A 17,600-nucleotide genomic window follows, 5' to 3' on the forward strand; every position below is an offset into this window, starting at 1 on the left:
CAGTTTTTAACTATCTTCCTAAACAGCTTTATGTTAAACTAAGTTTGATCAAACTCAAGAATAAGAGAACTAGCAACGCAAAAACAGCCCTCTTTATAATTTGCTAAAATACCCCCTCTGGCTGATAATATTAACTCCACAGACAAAGGACCCTGAGATCAGACCTCATGCAGAACAAGGAAAATGAAGCTCAGCGATTAGGACTGATCTCCCAATTTTCAGTCTCTTTATTTCTGTATTCTGTTTAAATTTTAAAACAAGCTCTGGTGATCTGAACAAATTTAGAGTCCACTGCTCTAGACATCTGTCTCTGTGCTAACATTCTCGCTCCTGGGTACTTAAAGCATCTATCTCTTCTTCCCTTCCCCACTTTCCCCGACAAGTCCCCATCCCTAATAAAACAAAACTACACTAAGCCAACAAAACATAAGACAGAGCATGACAGCTCAAATCTATGAGCAATCTGCCCTGCCATGTTTTTACCTGCTCCCTAAACAAACAAACAAACAAACAAAAAACCTATAAGCAAGATTATTAACAAGGAGCAAAATCGTCTGTTTTACCACTTCCCTTAGTTTTGGACAATTTTCTGGTGCTCATAAAAATAGTAGGGAAAAAAGTCAGGAAAAAGCGGGGATGATGAAGCACAGGTCCTGTACTGATTATACGCACTAAAAAATTAGCTCCTGAATTAAAATAGAAAGTAATTAAATTCAGGTGAATTCGGTTATTTAACAGTAATTAAATAACTATTCTGAGTTGGATGTGTTGATAATGGGAGTTTAACATCCTGCACCCTACCTCAAGTTTGAATTTAATTACATCTGCCAACCATACACAATGACAACTTAATATTGGGAATTAGCAGGCATGTTCTTGTGAACTAATGAAAAACAGGATATTTTTTCCATTGATTTTGGGAGAGAGTGGAAGGGAGGAGTAGAGATAGAGAGAAACATCAACTGGTTGCCTTCTGGACACGCCCCGACCAAGGCCAGGGATCAAGCCTGCAATCGAGGTATGTGCCCTAGACCAGAATCAAACCCACGACCCTTTAGTCTGTGGGCCGACGCTCTAACCACTCAGCAACCAGCTAGGGCTAAAGCAGGGATACAGTTAGTTCTTCAATATTTCATCTCATTCCAACTTGTATTTAATGAGTGTCCACTACATCGTAGGATTGTCATCTATTAATCATTAACTCTCTATCCATCTATTATATAAAAAGCCTGTGGTCATCACACCATAAGGACCAGTCAGCAGGAGGCTGTGCGCGCGGGGTGGGCACAGGTGGGCGGGGACTCGACTCTAAAGGACTTGATCGGAGGCGAGGGTGGGTTTCTGGGTCCCGCCAGGGCAGCGGGCGGGTTTCTGGGTCCCACCAAGCTGCAGGACTCAGGGTCCTGGATCTCGCGCAATTTTGCGCTGGGCCCCTAGTGCCTTTTTAATAGAGAATTTGACCCCCCCAGTCTTGAAAAGGGTAAGACTTACGGAACTCATAATACTTCATCAATCCTGCCATATTCCCACTACAGCTGGCTAGATAGTGGTGGGCACCTGACATGGCTGAGCCAATCTGACATTCTTTCCCAGGAACCTGAAATGGGGATCATGGGAACCTGACTCGGATGACATGAAGCACTTAACCACCAGGTCAGGCAGTGTGTGAGCCAGAGGTGTCAGAGTAAGCCAAAGCTGAAAATTGGGGGTGGGGATGGGCAGGGCCAAAGAAGTCATAAGTGAGCAGAGAAAGCTGATCTGAAGAGGTGACTTACCAACAAAACAGAACAAATGACTATTCTGTCCTAGGAGGAATCGGGGAGAGAGCACGCATCACAATCCTTACACACGGGACCTGGCTCTATTCATTTCTTGTCTGTCTTTGGATGTCTCATGCCTATGAAGTTGCCCACTGTATCCTTTCAATAAACTCCTCCTTGATTGGGACAAGTGTGAGAAAGTTCCTGTTCCTTACAGGCAAAACACCTTAGCATTATTTATAATATAAAGATGAGAAATACCTAGTCCTGTTGGCTCTCAAGGACCATGTACTTAGGAGCAGGTAAGTATAAAAATAATCATAATATAAGGTAGACAGACTGTAAGAGACTTTAAAAGTACTATGATATTTCAAAGAGATGGACAGAACATCAAAAAGGTTTCATGGAGGAAAGGGAACTGCATAGTAATGACAACAGATGGAACTTTGGGATATTTTTAAAATGCATTTACTAAGAAAAAGAAAATGATGGGACCCTAAGTCAGTCAATAACAACAAAATTTTACAGGTCCAGTAACTCCAATATCTGGTTAACAAATGAGTCATAGGACTTGGTGACTGACTGGTTATAAGGATGAGAGCAAGAGAAGAGTTAAAAATCTAGATCTGTTTTCAGCCAAGAAGACTTGAGAACGATGATGCCAGAACAGGCAAGTTCCCGACAGGTGGACTTGGGGAGATAAGGGGCATGGGGAGGTAAGTTCTATATGGGTTTTATCCACCTGAGGGAAGCGGGGGCCTGTAGGTAACGAATTCATTGGGGAAACAGGAGAAAGACAAGCCATCTGAGGTACAGGAAAGAGATTTCTCAAAATTCCAAGTAAAAAACTGTCCTCTAAAAGAGGAACTAAAGACTCTTCGCAGTGTCTAGGTTTCTTCTTTTGCATTTTCAACTTTCCATTTTTGCACGGCTACTGATTCTCCTGGTCCCAATGAGGGACTTTAAAGAATGGAGGGCAGACAGTATCGTGGGAAAAGAACGTGATCGAATCCATGGCTCCTCTCCCCAGGAAAATCACATAACCCCAGGTTTGTTTGTTTGTTTGTTTGTTTGTTAGTTAAAGCATGCCATGGAAGAAACCAGAAAGGAAAAGAGAGGGTTGGGGGAAAAGAGGAAGTACCTGCCAAGACCCATCCACTCCCTTTTCCTTTCCCAGCAACTGGGGATGAGGCTCAGCACCATGGGGAGGAACTGGGTAAGGAACACAGGTCTTCGGGTTTCAACAACCTTCTCCAAAAGAGGAACCACTTTCATAGAGACAACTGCCACAGAACTACAAGACTTCTTGGTAATACTGCAAATAAGTTTAATAGGCTAAAAATTCTTTTTAAAACAACACCGATGCAGCCCTGATTAAAAGGTTACATACCCTATAAATTCTAATAAGTACTAAGCACCCTACTCTCTCTGTCATCACTACAGAATTAGCCTATTCAGGGAAGATTACAATCTTGTAATTCCTAAAAAGGACCACATTGTCAGACTGCAGAATGATGAGTGCATTTAAATAAAAGTCACAAAGAACAGTAAGTGCTTATAAAAAAACAAACCTATTTTTATAATGTGAATTTCTACTTTTTATGCCAGTTTTTTTTTCTTTCTCAGAAACAAGATGCATCCTCACAAGAAATTTAACAACTGTCTATGAATCTTATGCCAAAAAATGGCAAACACTGCAAAGGATATCATCCTATGAGGACATAATGTAATATGGTACTTATCAAAGGACTGCCTAAGTTTTAATGAGCAGATTCAGTCAGTGATACGCCGATATTTAAATGTGAATCATCGATTGTATAACACGGGATTTAAGTGAATTAGATGATTCCAACTATCTGCATGTAACTTAATTTCTGCCACGCCACCACTGGCAGAATCCTAAAGAATAAAGCATCACCCTCTTTTGTATGTTTGCTCAAGATCTGCTAAGAGGAACTACAAGAAATGAAAATCTGGAGATAGCACAGGAATAGATCAGGCAAGAACTTACAAAACTAAGTGATAATATTTAATTTCTTCACCATAAAGGATTGATATTTACTAAATTTCCTTGGAGATCTTTAAAAAGGGTATATTAATATTTGAAAAATAATTCGATATCTGCCTGAAACACCTTTGAAAAAAGTAGCTAAAATGATAAGCTTCACATTGTAATAACAGGTCACCATTTACTGAAATTTGTTTGCTGAGTATTTTACATACATCATCTCATTTCATATTATGAAATAGGCATCATCATTCCCACTTTATATGTGTGAAAATTAAGACACACATGGTTAAGTTACATGATCTGGGTCTCACAGCTAATAAATGGAGGTGGGAATTGAGTTTGGTTTTATGTGACTCCAAAAGCAGTGCTCTTGTCCATTATACCAGTGCGTCCCAACTGTGCCACCTCATGGCACACACTGAAAATGATAATATTTGTGAGGCTTATTGAGGTAAGCTGGGTATGTTTTTTATATATCATAAAATTATGACATGAAAAATCAAACACAAAGTATTACAGATGATATTAAATACTAATTAGTATAAATCTTCCAAATGAAATATTTTCAATACCAAATTCAGAAAATTTACAGAGGAAATCATACCAAAATTACCATTTCAACGGTTGTAATGAAAAATTATAAAAATGATTTAAAATTTCAAAACTATTTTAAAAGTTTGCAAACAGCACACCTGTTTGCCATCCTATGCACTGCACTCTGATTGGAAAGCTTTGCAAAATATAATTTTGTCTTTCTATAGAGTATTATGATTAAACACTAATCCGGAATATCAAGATCCTTCCAATAACATATCTAAAGGAAATTCAAATAAAAGGTAATAAAAAATTATAACACAGAAGTGTTCCTTAACTAATTCAGCCCACACTAGTTTCTTAGTCTGAATTTCATACTACCTGTAATCTGTAACATTCATTTTGATTTAATAACAAAAATAACTAATATTCACTGAGCTAATACAGTGTACCAAGCTGTGTTCTACTTCACATTATTACGATATTTAATCCTCACAGCAATGCTATGAAATACCTCTATTTTCTCCATTTGAAAAGATGAGGAAGCTGAGAGAGAATTGCGTAAATAACTTTCCCAAGGTTAGAGCTGGTGAATGACAATTAGAACATGAAACAGCCTGACTGCAGAGCCCATGTTGTTAATCACTGTGCTAAACTATATCCCTGTGAGGAAGAAAATACAGTAATATTTAATGAGCACCTATTATGTGCCAGGAGAGACAAGGGCAAGTAAATAGAGCGCAACTTAGACTACACTTGACAGCTTCACAGTGATGAAGTAAAAACGACTTACATGGACATCCAGGAGGTATTCTACAGCAAAAGGAAAATCCTTTCTTTGTATACTGTGATGGGTGCATTTTGCTTATAGAAACAGCAAGGAAGAAAACAGCATTTCATATGTGCATTATGATATGGTTCCAGCAAGAGCATCTGTATCTGTCACCTACTTGAAGTGGTTGATTAAACTTGCTCAAGAATATTAAAAAATCTCACATAAAACAATGAAATTGATAAAAATTGAAAGCAAATGCTTTAGTACTTCGATTTTTACTTACAGCTTTTGAGGTTCCCTAAGTCATCATAGGTTTCATTTTGTTCTTAATTAAATGCACTATTTAAAAGTCCTGAATAAAGATTTCTGTAGACATTTGGACAAGTTCCACCTGTCAACTCCAGCCACTTGGAGGAAAGCCTCCCAGTTTGCAACTGTATTATAATAGGCTCACGAGCCACATGCGGCTCTTTGGCCCCTAGAGTGTGGCTCTTCCTAAGCCTTAGGAGTACCCTAATTAAGTTAATAACAATGTACCTACCTATATAGTTTAAGTTTAAAAAATTTGGCTCTCAAAAGAAATTTCAATCGTTGTACTGTTGATATTTGGCTCTGTTGACTAATGAGTTTGCCGACCACTGCAATAGGCTAATGCCCTGAGGGGATCTCGGATGGGCAATATAAATCAAAACACACACAGAAGACGAGAGACACCTTTAATTTTACAACCAGCTGATCAATACAGACCATGTCCTGAGTATTGTGATTTATATCAAACACCTGAAAAGCCCCACGGAGGAACGTCTGCCCAGGATTAATAGTATTTAAAGAGCATGTGCCAGGGGCCATGCTCATTCCCCAATGATACTTGTTACACAGAGAGCGGCAGTCTAGAACTACAATGTGAATTCATGCTTCCTGAAAGATCAGGTAAGCAGTCTGGAAGCTCAAGCTCTCATGTGTAACTTGCGCCCTCCATCCAGAAAGCTGTTACCAGAGCTTCTCAACCTACAAACCACCAACAGGTTGACAGGAGGAGAGGAACGGGGCACCCAGCACAGCCTGGAGTACAGAATTAGGTGATGGTGGAGCACCTCTCTTAAAGCAACGTCTTTTCCTCAAAAATCAATTGTTTTAAAAAATAAAGTTCTACCACTTACAGAAACCATGACTCCTACTTCTTCTCCAACAAATCCCTAGAAAATACTTATATGGAAACAACTGGCTTGATTTATTGACAAGCTGACGCTAGGGTTCTTTATAGCGTTTACTGAGCCTCTAGAAGCCAGCCTCTCAGACATTTTTTAAACTAATCACGCTGAGTAAAATGCATCTGACTGCACCTAAAAGCCACTTAAAACGAATGTGGGGTAAAATAAACAGCAAGTCCTGAAATCAATGTTTTCAGTTTGAAGGAACCAAAAGAGAGAGAGAGAGAGAGAAAACGGCTCGCCAGAAGCCTGTCCCAGTCTGGACAGTAAATGTGTCTGGCTCCTGAATGGACCCTAAGGTAACCCCGTTCCCACCGCACATCATCCCTACCCACATCCCTACCCACTCACTACTCAGCGGCCGCCAACGCGGGCTGGACGGTCCACCACGTCTGTGGACACCAACCTCAAGCCAGGCAGCCCTTACATTTCCTCGGCTCACACCATCTCCCCTTTGCAAAACCAAGGGAAGGGGTGATAAAACCTTAGGAGGGTAAAAAGGGTGGGAAAACATAGACAGCCTCTGCAACCGAACTCTTCCTTTGTACCGAGAACTTGTCAGTTAGCTCGACCGCACACCTTCGCGTGACTGGGTAAGCCTTCCACCTTCCCTGCTGTTCAGAGGCCCCCTCTCCGTCACCCGCGGGGCCAGCTGCGACCGCTCTGGCCCAGCCCCTCCTTCCATTTACACTCACCACTCAAGCCCCCAGGCTCTGCCCCGCCATCAAGTATCACCTCGCTCCGAAATCTCAAGCCATATGCAAGCCCCCCACACCGTGCCCCGTCCTCCTGGCTACCCACACCCTCCAACCCCCGTGCCAAGCTTTCCCCAGCCCCTTCCCTTCCGGTAGGAGCCTTTCCTCTGCACCCAACACGGTCCCATTCCCCCGCGCTCCCAACTCTCTCCGCCAAAGGCAGCCCAGCTCGGAGTCACACCCTCGCCAGCCCGATTCCCGCACCCCGCCCGGCGGAGACCAGCCGCCGACCCCACCCCCGAGCCCCTGCCCGCCACGCCCTCCGCCCGCTTCGGGGTCCTCCCCGCCAGCCGGCCGGACGCCCCTCACGGCCCCCAAGTGCCCAGGCCTCCCCGCCGGCCCCGCCCACAGGCCCTCACCGAGGAGCAGCAGCTTCACTTCTTTCGCCGCTTTCTCCCCGTCCTCACGCAAGTTGCGGTCGATCATCTTGCTCCGCTCCACCGCCGCCTTGTCCTCGGCGCTCAACGTGCAGCCCATGGCGGCGGCGGGAGAGGGGACCAGGCCCGGGCTCACTCACGCACCGCGGAGACTGCGGGTCGGCCGGCCGAGTCGGCGTCTGCTGCTGGGCGGCGGCCCTCTCGGTCAGCTCCTGGAGCGCCCGGAGAAACCGGATATCCGGCGTTTACGACACTTCCGGAAACGCCCCGCGGCCGTTACGGCTAGAACTGTTCCTGCTGGGGAAACTGGAGGAGCAACCGGAAGCGGAAGTACCGGGGTGGGGGATGGCGATTCCTGGCGGTGGTTCTGCGGGCTGCCCCGGTCCCGTGGAACTCGCCTTAGTCCCTTTGCATGTTTTCGGTTGTCATTTTTAAATAAATGCAGAAAAACCGGGGACTGGCTTCAGTTCATGGCGCCCTCCCCAGGGCACAGCCCCGCTTTGGATGAGGGTTGGGGGGGTGGACTCCTGTTAAGAACCCACAACCCGCCTGGGGATTTCTCACTGGCCAAACCCGGGGTCCCTGGCCAAGTGTAGGACGCGTTCTCCACCCGGGTCTGCGCAGCCAGGTCTGTGGGATGGGAGCAGACTTCAGAGCCGGGTCCTGGCCACGCTTCACCGCTGCGATCTGTCAGGCCGACCGTGCCTGGGACCTGAGCGATCCCTTTCTCCCCCTCCGGCCGCCGCCTCCTGCTCCTGGTCCTTGGGCCGTTGCGTGCAGGTTTGTGTGGACCTGAGAACTGTCCAGTTACTGCGCTGTTGGCAAAGGGCTCCTTGAAGTCGCTGGCAGACTCTCCCTGGAAGGTAAGCGGGTAGTTCCTCCATAGCATGTCCTCGCTGCCTTTCCCGGGATGAGCCCGTCGTCGCCCCGCAGCTAGGGGCCTTAGCTCTTCTACCCGGACTAGTCAACCTCAGCCCCACACCCGAAACAAACCAGTGCACCCTGTGAATCTCCTAAAATTTCCTGTTGCGGTGCCACACAAAAAGGGAAGTTCTAGTAAAACTGGCCTTTCAGTTCTAGGATCACTTGAAAATTAATAAATCCCCCATGAAAGTCCCAGGCTGAGAGCCTTTTCCACTCATAATCTGGGTACTACCTCGAAGGTGACCCGACATTACCTCTTCTCCCAAGAGCCCCACACCTACTCTCCACCATACAGTCTGGGGAGGGGAACTCTTGTAGCCCCAAAAGCTTTTCCCTGTGGTTAAAAGTTATTTCCCTAATATAACCTAAGCCTTAGAATATAAGAAAGGTTTTTATGGTGATGATTCAATAATTAGAAAGGTTCCATGAGAGCCACCTTACACAGCCTCCACCCCCATAGCTTTATACCAGCTTTTTCAAAGTTTGACAAGACTCCTATTCATTCCCTAATGACTGTTAGAATAAAAGGGACATGTTTTCCTATAATCAGGACTGATGGGGGGAAAGGGCAAGAGGAAAGGGAAGAAAAACCAGTGTTTATTGAGGACCTACTTGCCAGGTATGGCTAGGTGCTTCCCTATGTCATCTCACAACAACCCTGTGAGGTAGGTAATGTTGTCCCCACTTTTGCAGATGAGGAAATAGGCTCAGAGAAGTTAAGCATCTTTCCCTAGTTCACACAGTGAGTACGTAGGTCTGTGTGACTCCCAGATTCACCCCTTTTCTCTCTCGCCGCTGTAAGGTGTTACCTGGGGAGACCTGACAACAGAAGGTCTTCATCTAGGCTTGAGAGCTAGCCCAGCACCACCAGGGTGCAGGAAAAAGCAGCGACAGATGGGTTGTCTCAACCTGCTGATTCTTCAGGGGATTAGGGGCCAAATGTTTCCAGGAACAGCCTTCCCAGCTAAGGATTACATATCGAACTAGACCAAGCAATTCTGGTGTCGAGAAAACTCCTGGAAGGTGGTCAGGGCAGAAACTGTTGGGAAAGTTCTTAGCATAAGAGAAGAGAAATGTTTATCTCCTTCATGATTCTCTTGGGGAAAAATCAAAGGCAAACGAACCAGCGGATGTCAAAGTCTGTAATAAACGCCAGTGAGATCACAGGTGTCAGAAAATTTCAACCTGAATTAGAGTTATCCTTGCACTTAAAATTTTCTCCTTTGATGTATGGGGAAGAAGGGTTGCTGGGCAAAGTCAAAGAAAAAGGCAAAATAATTTAACAAGATGGCTCCCAGACAATGTTTAATGCCCCCTTCCTCTGCCCTGCACACCCCCCTCACCCCCCACCCCCATACACAGAGGCACCTTTTCTATTTCCACTGGCTCACACTGCCACCTGCTGGCAGTGCTCAGGGCCTACTGCAGATCGTGATGTTGGAAGAGATTTTTCCTCACCTAGGAACGAGATTCCACCCTTAGGAGTTTATCTTAAAAGGGAAGGGAGGGGAGGATATGTTGCAATCACAAAAGACTCCTGGGTGTATATAGTATCTAAGGGATTTCTTCAATGTAATAGGCGTTAGACTAGGAAGACAAAAACCTGGAAATTTTCCTAGATCTAAAGGGGGAAAGCTGTTTGCCCATTTTCATTTAATCAATTATTTTTTTTTTCAACTAAGTTTTCATTTACAACCCACACACTTTCCATAATCGGCAGGAAACCTCTGTGCCAGTATCTTGCTGCAACGGACAGAACTTTCAGAAGTTAGAACCATGTTCATCTAGCCTCCAGTATATTTTTCACAGAACTCTATAAGGCTTTACCAGATGGTAAATGGTCTGTAAAAATACAAGGTACTGCCCTAACCGGTTTGGCTCAGTGAATAGAGCGTCGGCCTGTGGACTGAAGGGTCCCAGGTTTGATTCCAGTCAAGGGCATGTACCTTGGTTGCAGGCACATCCCCAGTAGGGCCTGTGCAGGAGACAGCTGATCGATGTTTCTCTCTCATTGATGTTTCTAACTCTCTCTCCCTTCCTCTCTGTAAAACATCAATAAAATATATTTAAAAAAAAAATACAAGGTACTTGGTCAAATTAGACTGTGAACTTCTTGAAGACAGTGTCTTTACATCCTCTCTGTGGGTATTCAACTCTGATGCACTGAATCGAACCGAAGGAGTCAATGTTGATATCAGTATAACTTTTATAATAAAAAGTATTTATTGGCTGTTCAAAGGGGAAACTATCCCACTCCCACCAGGCCACCTTCCCCTTTGATGCTCAGTGAGCCAGGCATTTGTTCAAATACAGACCACACCACCCCCTTGGTCCTGCCTCCACCCTGTCATGTTACCTGATTCGGCTGAGGGAAGTGGATGGACAAGTAGTCCCAGGTGGATGCCCTGTCCAGTCTGCAATGATGTCCCCCGCCCGTGAGAATACCGCCACCAATGCCAACCAACACAGTTCCTACAGTCTCAACCAGTGAACAGCTGAGCCCCACTCCTGTGCCCTCTCTCCAACCCAGGGCTGCCGATAGGAGAGAGATTTAAGTCTTTGTTACTGAAGCTAATTTTGAGAGCGATGAATGGGAGCAGGGAGGCATTTAATGGACCACGGAAACCCCACCCGACCAACCCATTCCCAACCTTGGTCTCTGTACCCGATGGTCCAGGGGCTGGAGGTGGGTCACGGCCATGAGGAGAGAGATCAGGGAGGCCAGTCCTAGGGGGGGAAAAAAAATTATGGTATTAGATTACCTAGCTCCTCTGTACCCAACCACCTTAGCAATTCAAATACTAACCCCCACCTTCAGCCATCTAACCCCCAATCTTTCCACTTCTTCATCCTAAAAGACAAGGAGGAAGAGCCATCCTGTCCTGTTCTTGCCTCTGCAGGGATAAGCCCCAGCTTGATGCCCCACGGGGCGGGAGAGAGACGGAGCAATAGGACAGAAGGGCTGTTCCCAGAGGGCAGGAGAGAGCAGCACCCTGACTGCTGTTTCCCTTTGCTTCTGGCCGAACTCAGGGAAGGATCAAGCCCAGCTGGTCCTCTCACCTTAAGGAAACCGCAGGCCTAAAACTAGAAAAAGGTCTATTTACTCACATCGAAACACGGGGCTGAGACAGTTCTTTTTAAACCTAGCCAGGAGAGGAGACCACGTGTGTCATTTCTTACCTTGCTTGGACAGTTACTGCCCTGGACAGTTACCCTGAAAAATGAAATATCCTAAAGGGTCCCCAGGACTACTCCAAACCCGGCCTGCTGCCCCCCCTCCTCCCGCTCCTACCCTCACAGCACCCCCGCTTCCTCAGGCGGGGAAAGTTCACTGGTGGAGAGACATCAATCTTCTCACCTTCGTGACCCTTGACTCTCGTCACCATCTCACCAGGTCCCCTCCCCCAGTAGTCAAGGATCACAGCCATGTCCAAAGCAGACATGTCCATCCTGTTGGCTCTGTTCCCAAACCAGAAAACACTAACGCTCCTTGCAGCCCTGACCGGCCCGGCCCCACCTCCCTCCGCAAGTCCAGCGGCCCGTCAGGATTCAGGCCGAGGCGAGGGGGCCGGGCGGAGGTAGCTGTCTGACATGATGATGTCGCTGGTGAGTTGTTGCTCCAGGAACTCAGAGGTCTCCTCAGCTATCTGGCCTGGGATTCGAAAGTCCACAGCCGCGGCCTCCTGCTTGGGGCTGGGGAGGGGCCGGGCCACCCAGGACTCCGTGGAGCAGCCGGTCCCCTGCAGGAACTGCAGGAAGTTCTCCTCGATGGAGCCCTCGCGGCTGGGCAGCCTCAGCTCCTCCTCGGGGGCCTGCTTGAAGAAGCAGACGAACTGCTTGCTGAGCTCCCCCCGGATCTGCCGGTTGAGACATCCATAGAAGAAGGGGTTGGAAGTGAAGCAGAAGTAGCCGATCCAAGTCACCACGTTCTCCACCTGCCGCGTGGACGTGGGCTGAGCACTCAGGGCCGCGTAGAGGTGGAAAGAAAAGTAGGGCAACCAGCAGAGCAGGAACTGGCCCCCCACGGCCAGGAGGACCACGGCCGCCTTCCCGCCCCCGAACGTCCGGTGGGGGGTGGTCTGGTGGGCCCCCGAGCTGGTGACCATGGTGGAGCGGCTGCTGAGGGACTCCGAGCGCTGCCGGGGCGTCTCCATCCACGTGGGCAGCGGCCCGCGCTGCATGGCGGCCACGCGGGCCACCCGGAACATGCTGCAGTAGACCACCAGGATGAGGAGCAGGGGCAGCAGGAAGTAGAGGATGGCAAAGACCACCACGAACAGCTGGCAGTAGGCACTGCGGCTCCATTGGAGTGAGCAGCCTGGCGGGATGCTGGGCACCCCCTCCTCCAGGGAGACCCTCCCCAGCACGGGCATGGCGGCCATGGCCAAGGCCTTCACCCACACCCCCACCAGCACGGAGGCCACCAGCCCCAGCGTCATGCGCACCTCGTAGCGCATGGGGTGGACCACGTAATAGTAGCGCTCCACGTTGATGGCCGACACGGAGAGGATGGCCAGGCTGACAAAGCACACGCTCAGGAACACGTAGAGGCGGCAGGCGACCTCCCCGAAGAGGTCATGGTCAAAGAGGGCGGAGCTGGAGAGCATGGCCAGGGGCATGAGGGTCAGGGCGGCCAGCAGGTCCACCAGGCAGAGGTGGAAGACGAAGACGAATTTCCGGAGGGCGGGGGTCTTGGCGATGACGGCCATCACAGCGGCATTGCCGGCCACGGCGGTCAGGTCCAGCAGGAGCATGAAGAAGAGGGCCACGGACTCCGAGGCCACGTCCTGCAGCCCCACCTCCGGGGCCCCGCTGGCGGTAGAGGGACCCGGGGGCTGGGGGGCCCTCCCCAGAGTGGAAGAGTTCCCTGATGACTGGGGGATGGGTGAGGACTCCATGGGGCCGGAAGAGGACACCCAGGGCACCTCCTGTCACAGGCCCATCCCCCATCCTAGTCCAGTGACCCTGGGATGGCCGGCCCAGGCCCCGGCTTCCCAGCGCTGTGAGCGGGGGTGGCGGGAGAGGGCACCCCCTGCTGGAGTCTCTCAGACACGCTCCGGGGGCCAGCCTTGGAGGGAGGCGGGCGGCTGTGCGGAGCCCGGGCCGGGAACAGGCTCAGGAGCTCATCTCTCCGCCAGGAGGTCGCTCAGGGTCTGCCTCGGTGACCATGACCTCGGAGGAGACAGACGGGAGGGATGGGGGGGCCTCGCCCACTCAACACTCCACCCGCTGACTGGCCTCCGGCTCCTGCGTCACCACCTTCTTTCCTCTGGGGTCCATACCCTTCTCCCCTCTCTAGGACGCCTTATCCCGAGAGTCTGGATCCGTGCCCGTTCCCAGGGTCCTGCTGGGCGCCGGGACAGTGCCCCGGGTTTAAGGCCGTTCACATACGTTTCCTGATTTCTCGTCTCCTCGCAGCGGCAGGTGCAGTTGGGGGCAGAAAGAACACGAGGTCTGGGAATGGCTAACGCAGTGACTCTTCCGAACTTCGGTTTCCCCGTCAAGGCATCTGCAAAGGAAGGGAATCACACCGACTTCACAACCATGTCGGGGGCCCTGAGGTTCGGTAATAAGGAGACTGATAATGAGCAGCGACGTTCTGAGAGGCTTTCCGCCCGCCAGGCCCTGTGCGGAGCACGCTGTGGAGTGGCTCCTCACGCAGCCCTGTCCGGGAGGGGTCATTCTGATCTCCGTTCCGCCGTCGCTGGCGTGGAGGCCCCGAGAGGGCCGGTGACTTACCGAAGGTCACACAGCGAGCACGCGGCAAGGCCAGGCGCCACGCCGAATTCAGTGGTGCCTCCAGGGCGGCCGGAACGTGTGGGCATTCAGTGAGTAGCTGTCGAATGGGAACCGTCTCTAAAGACGTCTCTCCCTGCTCTGGGGCTGGAAGGAGATCCCCGAAGGGGACAGACGGCTCTAACGGCTCTAATGCACCGTCCCCAAGACAAAGGGCTGATACTGGGGGAGGGTAAGGAGGAACAGCAGGCCCTGGCCGGGCAGCTCAGCTGGTTGGAGCATCGTCCCCATACGCCAAGGTTGCAGGTTTGATCTCCAGTCAGGGCACATATGAGAGTCAACCAGAGAATGCAGAAATGGTGGAGCAACAAACCTCTCTCCGCCCCCCCCCCATTATTCTCCGTCTAAAATCAATACATTAAAAAAAAGAAGAAAACAAAGCTGGGCGTTCAGCCCTTTGAGTCACCCCCAAAGCTGGAAGGGCCGAAGTCACTAGGAAGCTGTCCTCCCCACCCACTCGGTCACTTCCCACGGCCACTGTGTCCCTGCAGGTGGGAGGGGCGCTGTCCCTAACCGCCCAACCCCCGGGGCCCCAGGTCTCTGGTCACTGGAGATGGCCACCGGAGGACCCCAGCCCAAAGCCCTCTTGTTCCGGGACTGTTACCACATCACAGAACTGGGGGGACAAGGGGGAGCAGGGCATCTGGGTAAGGGGGTAGGTGTGAGAGTGGGCAGATGACTTAGATGGTGAAGGTCGGTGAGCATGAAGCAGAGAAGAAACTGGGAGAGGGAGTCTGGGGTTTCAGCATCTCCCCTGCCTCCGGATCCAATGGCAGCTCAGAGCGGTTCCATGTGCTCCTTGCCCTGCTGTGTTTGCACACAATTGGGATAGTTGCCCGATGTAAGTTTCATTGTTTTCCTCCCCAGATGCTATTCCCGCAGTCCAGACCCCTCTGTCTAGTGTGTTGAGTGTGCAGCCGAGAGGCAGCCCGTGGGCTTTCTGTGGACAAGTCACCAGTCGCCCGGGTCCCACTTTCCTCGTCTGTGAAAAGGGAGGACTGGACTAGCCGGCCTCCCAGGTTTCCACATGTGACAACTGTGATGACTGTGAGCTCCTGGGCTACTGAGGGCCTGGTGTTGCTCAGTGTGAAAACACCGTCATTTGGGCCCTGGCCGGTGGCTCAGTGGTTGGAGGATTGTCCCATACATTGGAGGGCCGCAGGTTCGCTTCCAGGTCGGGGCGTGTACGGGAGGCAATTGATCAATGTCTCTCTCTCACATCCATGTTTCTCAATCTCTCTCCCATCCTCTCTAACCTCAATAAAAACATATCCTGGGGTGAGGATTGCAAACATTTAAAAAACACCACCAGCACCATCATTTCTCTGACTGTAGTAAAGAGGACCACCTGGGACAGATGGGTCCCCACCCCCCTGCCTAGTTACAGCCAACACCACCCCTGGTTCGGGGCATCACCGCCAACCTTGCACCCCTTCGACGGCTAGCACACCGTGCAGGCACCAGGTGCTCAGTGCAATCTGTGGATGGAATCAAACTCAAATCGATCGTCTGAATCCCTGCCGCCAGTGCCTCCTCCAAGAAGGCTCAGTGAGCTGTGTGGCAGCCAGGAGCCGCTCCGGGAAAGGGTGCCCTGGGCTCCTGGACGCAAGGCAGCCCCAACTTTGGACAACTGCCTGCAGACGCGCCTGTCCCCGGGGGCCTCCGGAAGCTCACTTCACAGCTAAAATGGCCACAGAGATTCCGAGGCTGCAGAGAAGGGGGAGAGAGGGCCCCGAAGTGGAGACATCAGCTTCTCGTAAGACAGTCTCCCGGGAAAAATGCAGAAGGAAAGATAGAGGGCATCCTTGCCCCTTCCTCCCAGGCCATGACTCCCAGCCCTTCCACCTGGGAGAGGGGCCCAGGAGACGTGGCTCCCAGGCCCTGGGAGCAGAAGGGGGAGAGGCCCCCCGGGGCTGATGGACATCAGGGCTGCCAGCAGGGCCCCCCTGGATCCCGGACGGAGGGAAGCAGACATGGTTGCCACGTGGAGATGGGGGCAGGGGGTGGGCGCCGTGCAGACATAATGGAGCCCTAGACAAGAAAGCTTTGGGCATCTCTCTTTGCCACAGCTCCCTCGGCCTCGCCAGGGTCTCCACACCGACTCCTAAGTCCCAGGGGTCCCCCTCCTGACAGATGGAGCGATGGACCTGCCCGGCATCGCTCGCTGATGCTGATGGGAGCAGCGGGCTGGGGGGCACCGGTGTGGGAGGCAAGCCGGCCTCCGTCCCCTCCTCGCTCACATCATTCTGCCTCTCGGAGGCTCTCATCCACCGCTCCCTTCCCACCCCCGCCCTCACCTCAGGACCTGAGGGCTCTGCCACCCCCGGGGCCGAGGTCTGGGCCTCAAGCAAGGACATGGTCAAGTCACAGACATCCTCATTTCTGGGTGCAAGACGCCCAGCAGTGCCCAGCCCGAGGCCACAGGGCACCGTGGGCTTCACAGGCACCTGTCTCCCAGCCCAGGCTGCCCTTCCCAGCACCGAGCCCGGCCTTCCTTCAGACAGGCACGCCCGCCTGGGCCACCGGCCTTTCCGGGGACCCACAAGCCCTCTCCCTGGCACAGCTGCCCACACCCAGGATGCAGAGTTGCCCATCGGCCTGGATGCCCAGGGACCCATTCCTGGGACGTGGGGACCCGTCTCTGTGACCCGGGGGGAGAGAGATGGGGAACCCTCTCTGCCTGCGGACTGTGGGCACTCCTGTTGGCAGGAGGTCAGCCCCATCTCTAGGCTTCAGAGATGCCCACCCCCAGTGCTGCCTTCGGGATACCTGGGAGCCAGCCCTGGCATGAGGTAGGGTGGGCTGGTCCCCAGGACACAGAGCCGCCTCCCGTCGGAACCCTCGGCACCAGCCCCAGGCCCCCGTCTGCCCCTGTTCCTGGCCTCGTCGGCAACTCCTACCTTTGCCCGGCAGCTCCGGTCCCATGTGATAGCTCCTCCCGGCTGCTCCCAGGCTGCTGCCGCCGGAGCCACTGCAGTGAGCGTGAGAGGCAGCGGCAGGGAGGATGCTCCCAGAGCTTCTGGGTCCTAATGGCCTCCCACTTCCCACCCAGCCCCTCAGAGCCACTCAGGCGCCAGTGCCCCCCGCAGGGCACCCAGGAGCCGGCCCTGCCCTGCCCACCTCTCTCGGGCTGCTGGGGTGGCACCTCAAAAGCCCAGTGGGGCGCGTGATGGGAGGCAGGGGAGACCGCCCCGGGCAGCCAGACGAGGTGAAGAGAGGACCTGACATCGGAAAAGCTGCGTGGAAGGCCTGGTGCCGGCACTGACCGGCGCTGTGACCTTGGGCCTCTCCCACTCTGGGCCTGCGTCTCCTGCCTGGTCAAAGAGATGCAGGAGCGATGCTCCCCGAGGCTCCTGAAGGCTGGGTTGGCGTGGTTCTGAGTAAGCCAGCCAGTCAGTGCAGGTGCCAGCGCAGAGCCCGGCCCAGGCCTGGCAGGGCCCAGGCTCCAGGGGTGGCC

At 51.5% G+C, this 17,600-nt stretch overlaps 2 protein-coding genes across 4 annotated transcripts in view; both read right to left on the reverse strand.

Moving 5' to 3' along the window:
- The window catches only part of GNAI3 (G protein subunit alpha i3), a 47,691-nt gene extending 40,038 nt beyond the window's left edge, over positions 1-7,653 (reverse strand). Inside the window, exon 1 of one of the 2 annotated variants that reach the window (XM_036344379.1) lies at positions 7,406-7,653. In XM_036344379.1, coding sequence (XP_036200272.1) covers positions 7,406-7,523 — 118 coding nt within the window. In that variant the 5' untranslated portion in view covers positions 7,524-7,653. The remainder of the gene's footprint in view (positions 1-7,405) is intronic. The other variant, XM_036344380.1, reaches the window with a different exon arrangement.
- Positions 7,654-10,647: 2,994 nt separating this feature from the next.
- GPR61 (G protein-coupled receptor 61) lies at positions 10,648-17,140 on the reverse strand. Of its 2 annotated transcripts, XM_036344990.1 has the most exons (4): positions 17,044-17,140; positions 11,706-13,856; positions 10,999-11,074; positions 10,648-10,879 (listed from the first exon to the last, which is right to left on the reverse strand). In XM_036344990.1, the coding sequence occupies exon 2, from the start codon at positions 13,243-13,245 to the stop codon at positions 11,890-11,892; it is 1,356 nt and encodes a 451-aa protein (XP_036200883.1). In that variant the 5' UTR covers positions 13,246-13,856; positions 17,044-17,140; the 3' UTR covers positions 10,648-10,879; positions 10,999-11,074; positions 11,706-11,889. The 2 variants fall into 2 exon arrangements, with proteins under 2 accessions (XP_036200883.1, XP_036200882.1); XM_036344989.1 differs by having other exon boundaries at positions 10,648-11,074.
- Between the last annotated feature and the right edge of the window lie 460 nt (positions 17,141-17,600).

Source organism: Myotis myotis, unplaced genomic scaffold (assembly GCF_014108235.1).
Source record: "Myotis myotis isolate mMyoMyo1 unplaced genomic scaffold, mMyoMyo1.p scaffold_m19_p_18, whole genome shotgun sequence".
Classification (NCBI taxonomy): domain Eukaryota; kingdom Metazoa; phylum Chordata; class Mammalia; order Chiroptera; family Vespertilionidae; genus Myotis; species Myotis myotis.

What these genes read in the sequence shown, in the direction of transcription:
- GPR61 (XM_036344990.1), bottom strand. Translation starts at nt 13,245, where the DNA reads ATGGAGTCCTCACCCATCCCCCAGTCATCAGGGAACTCTTCCACTCTG.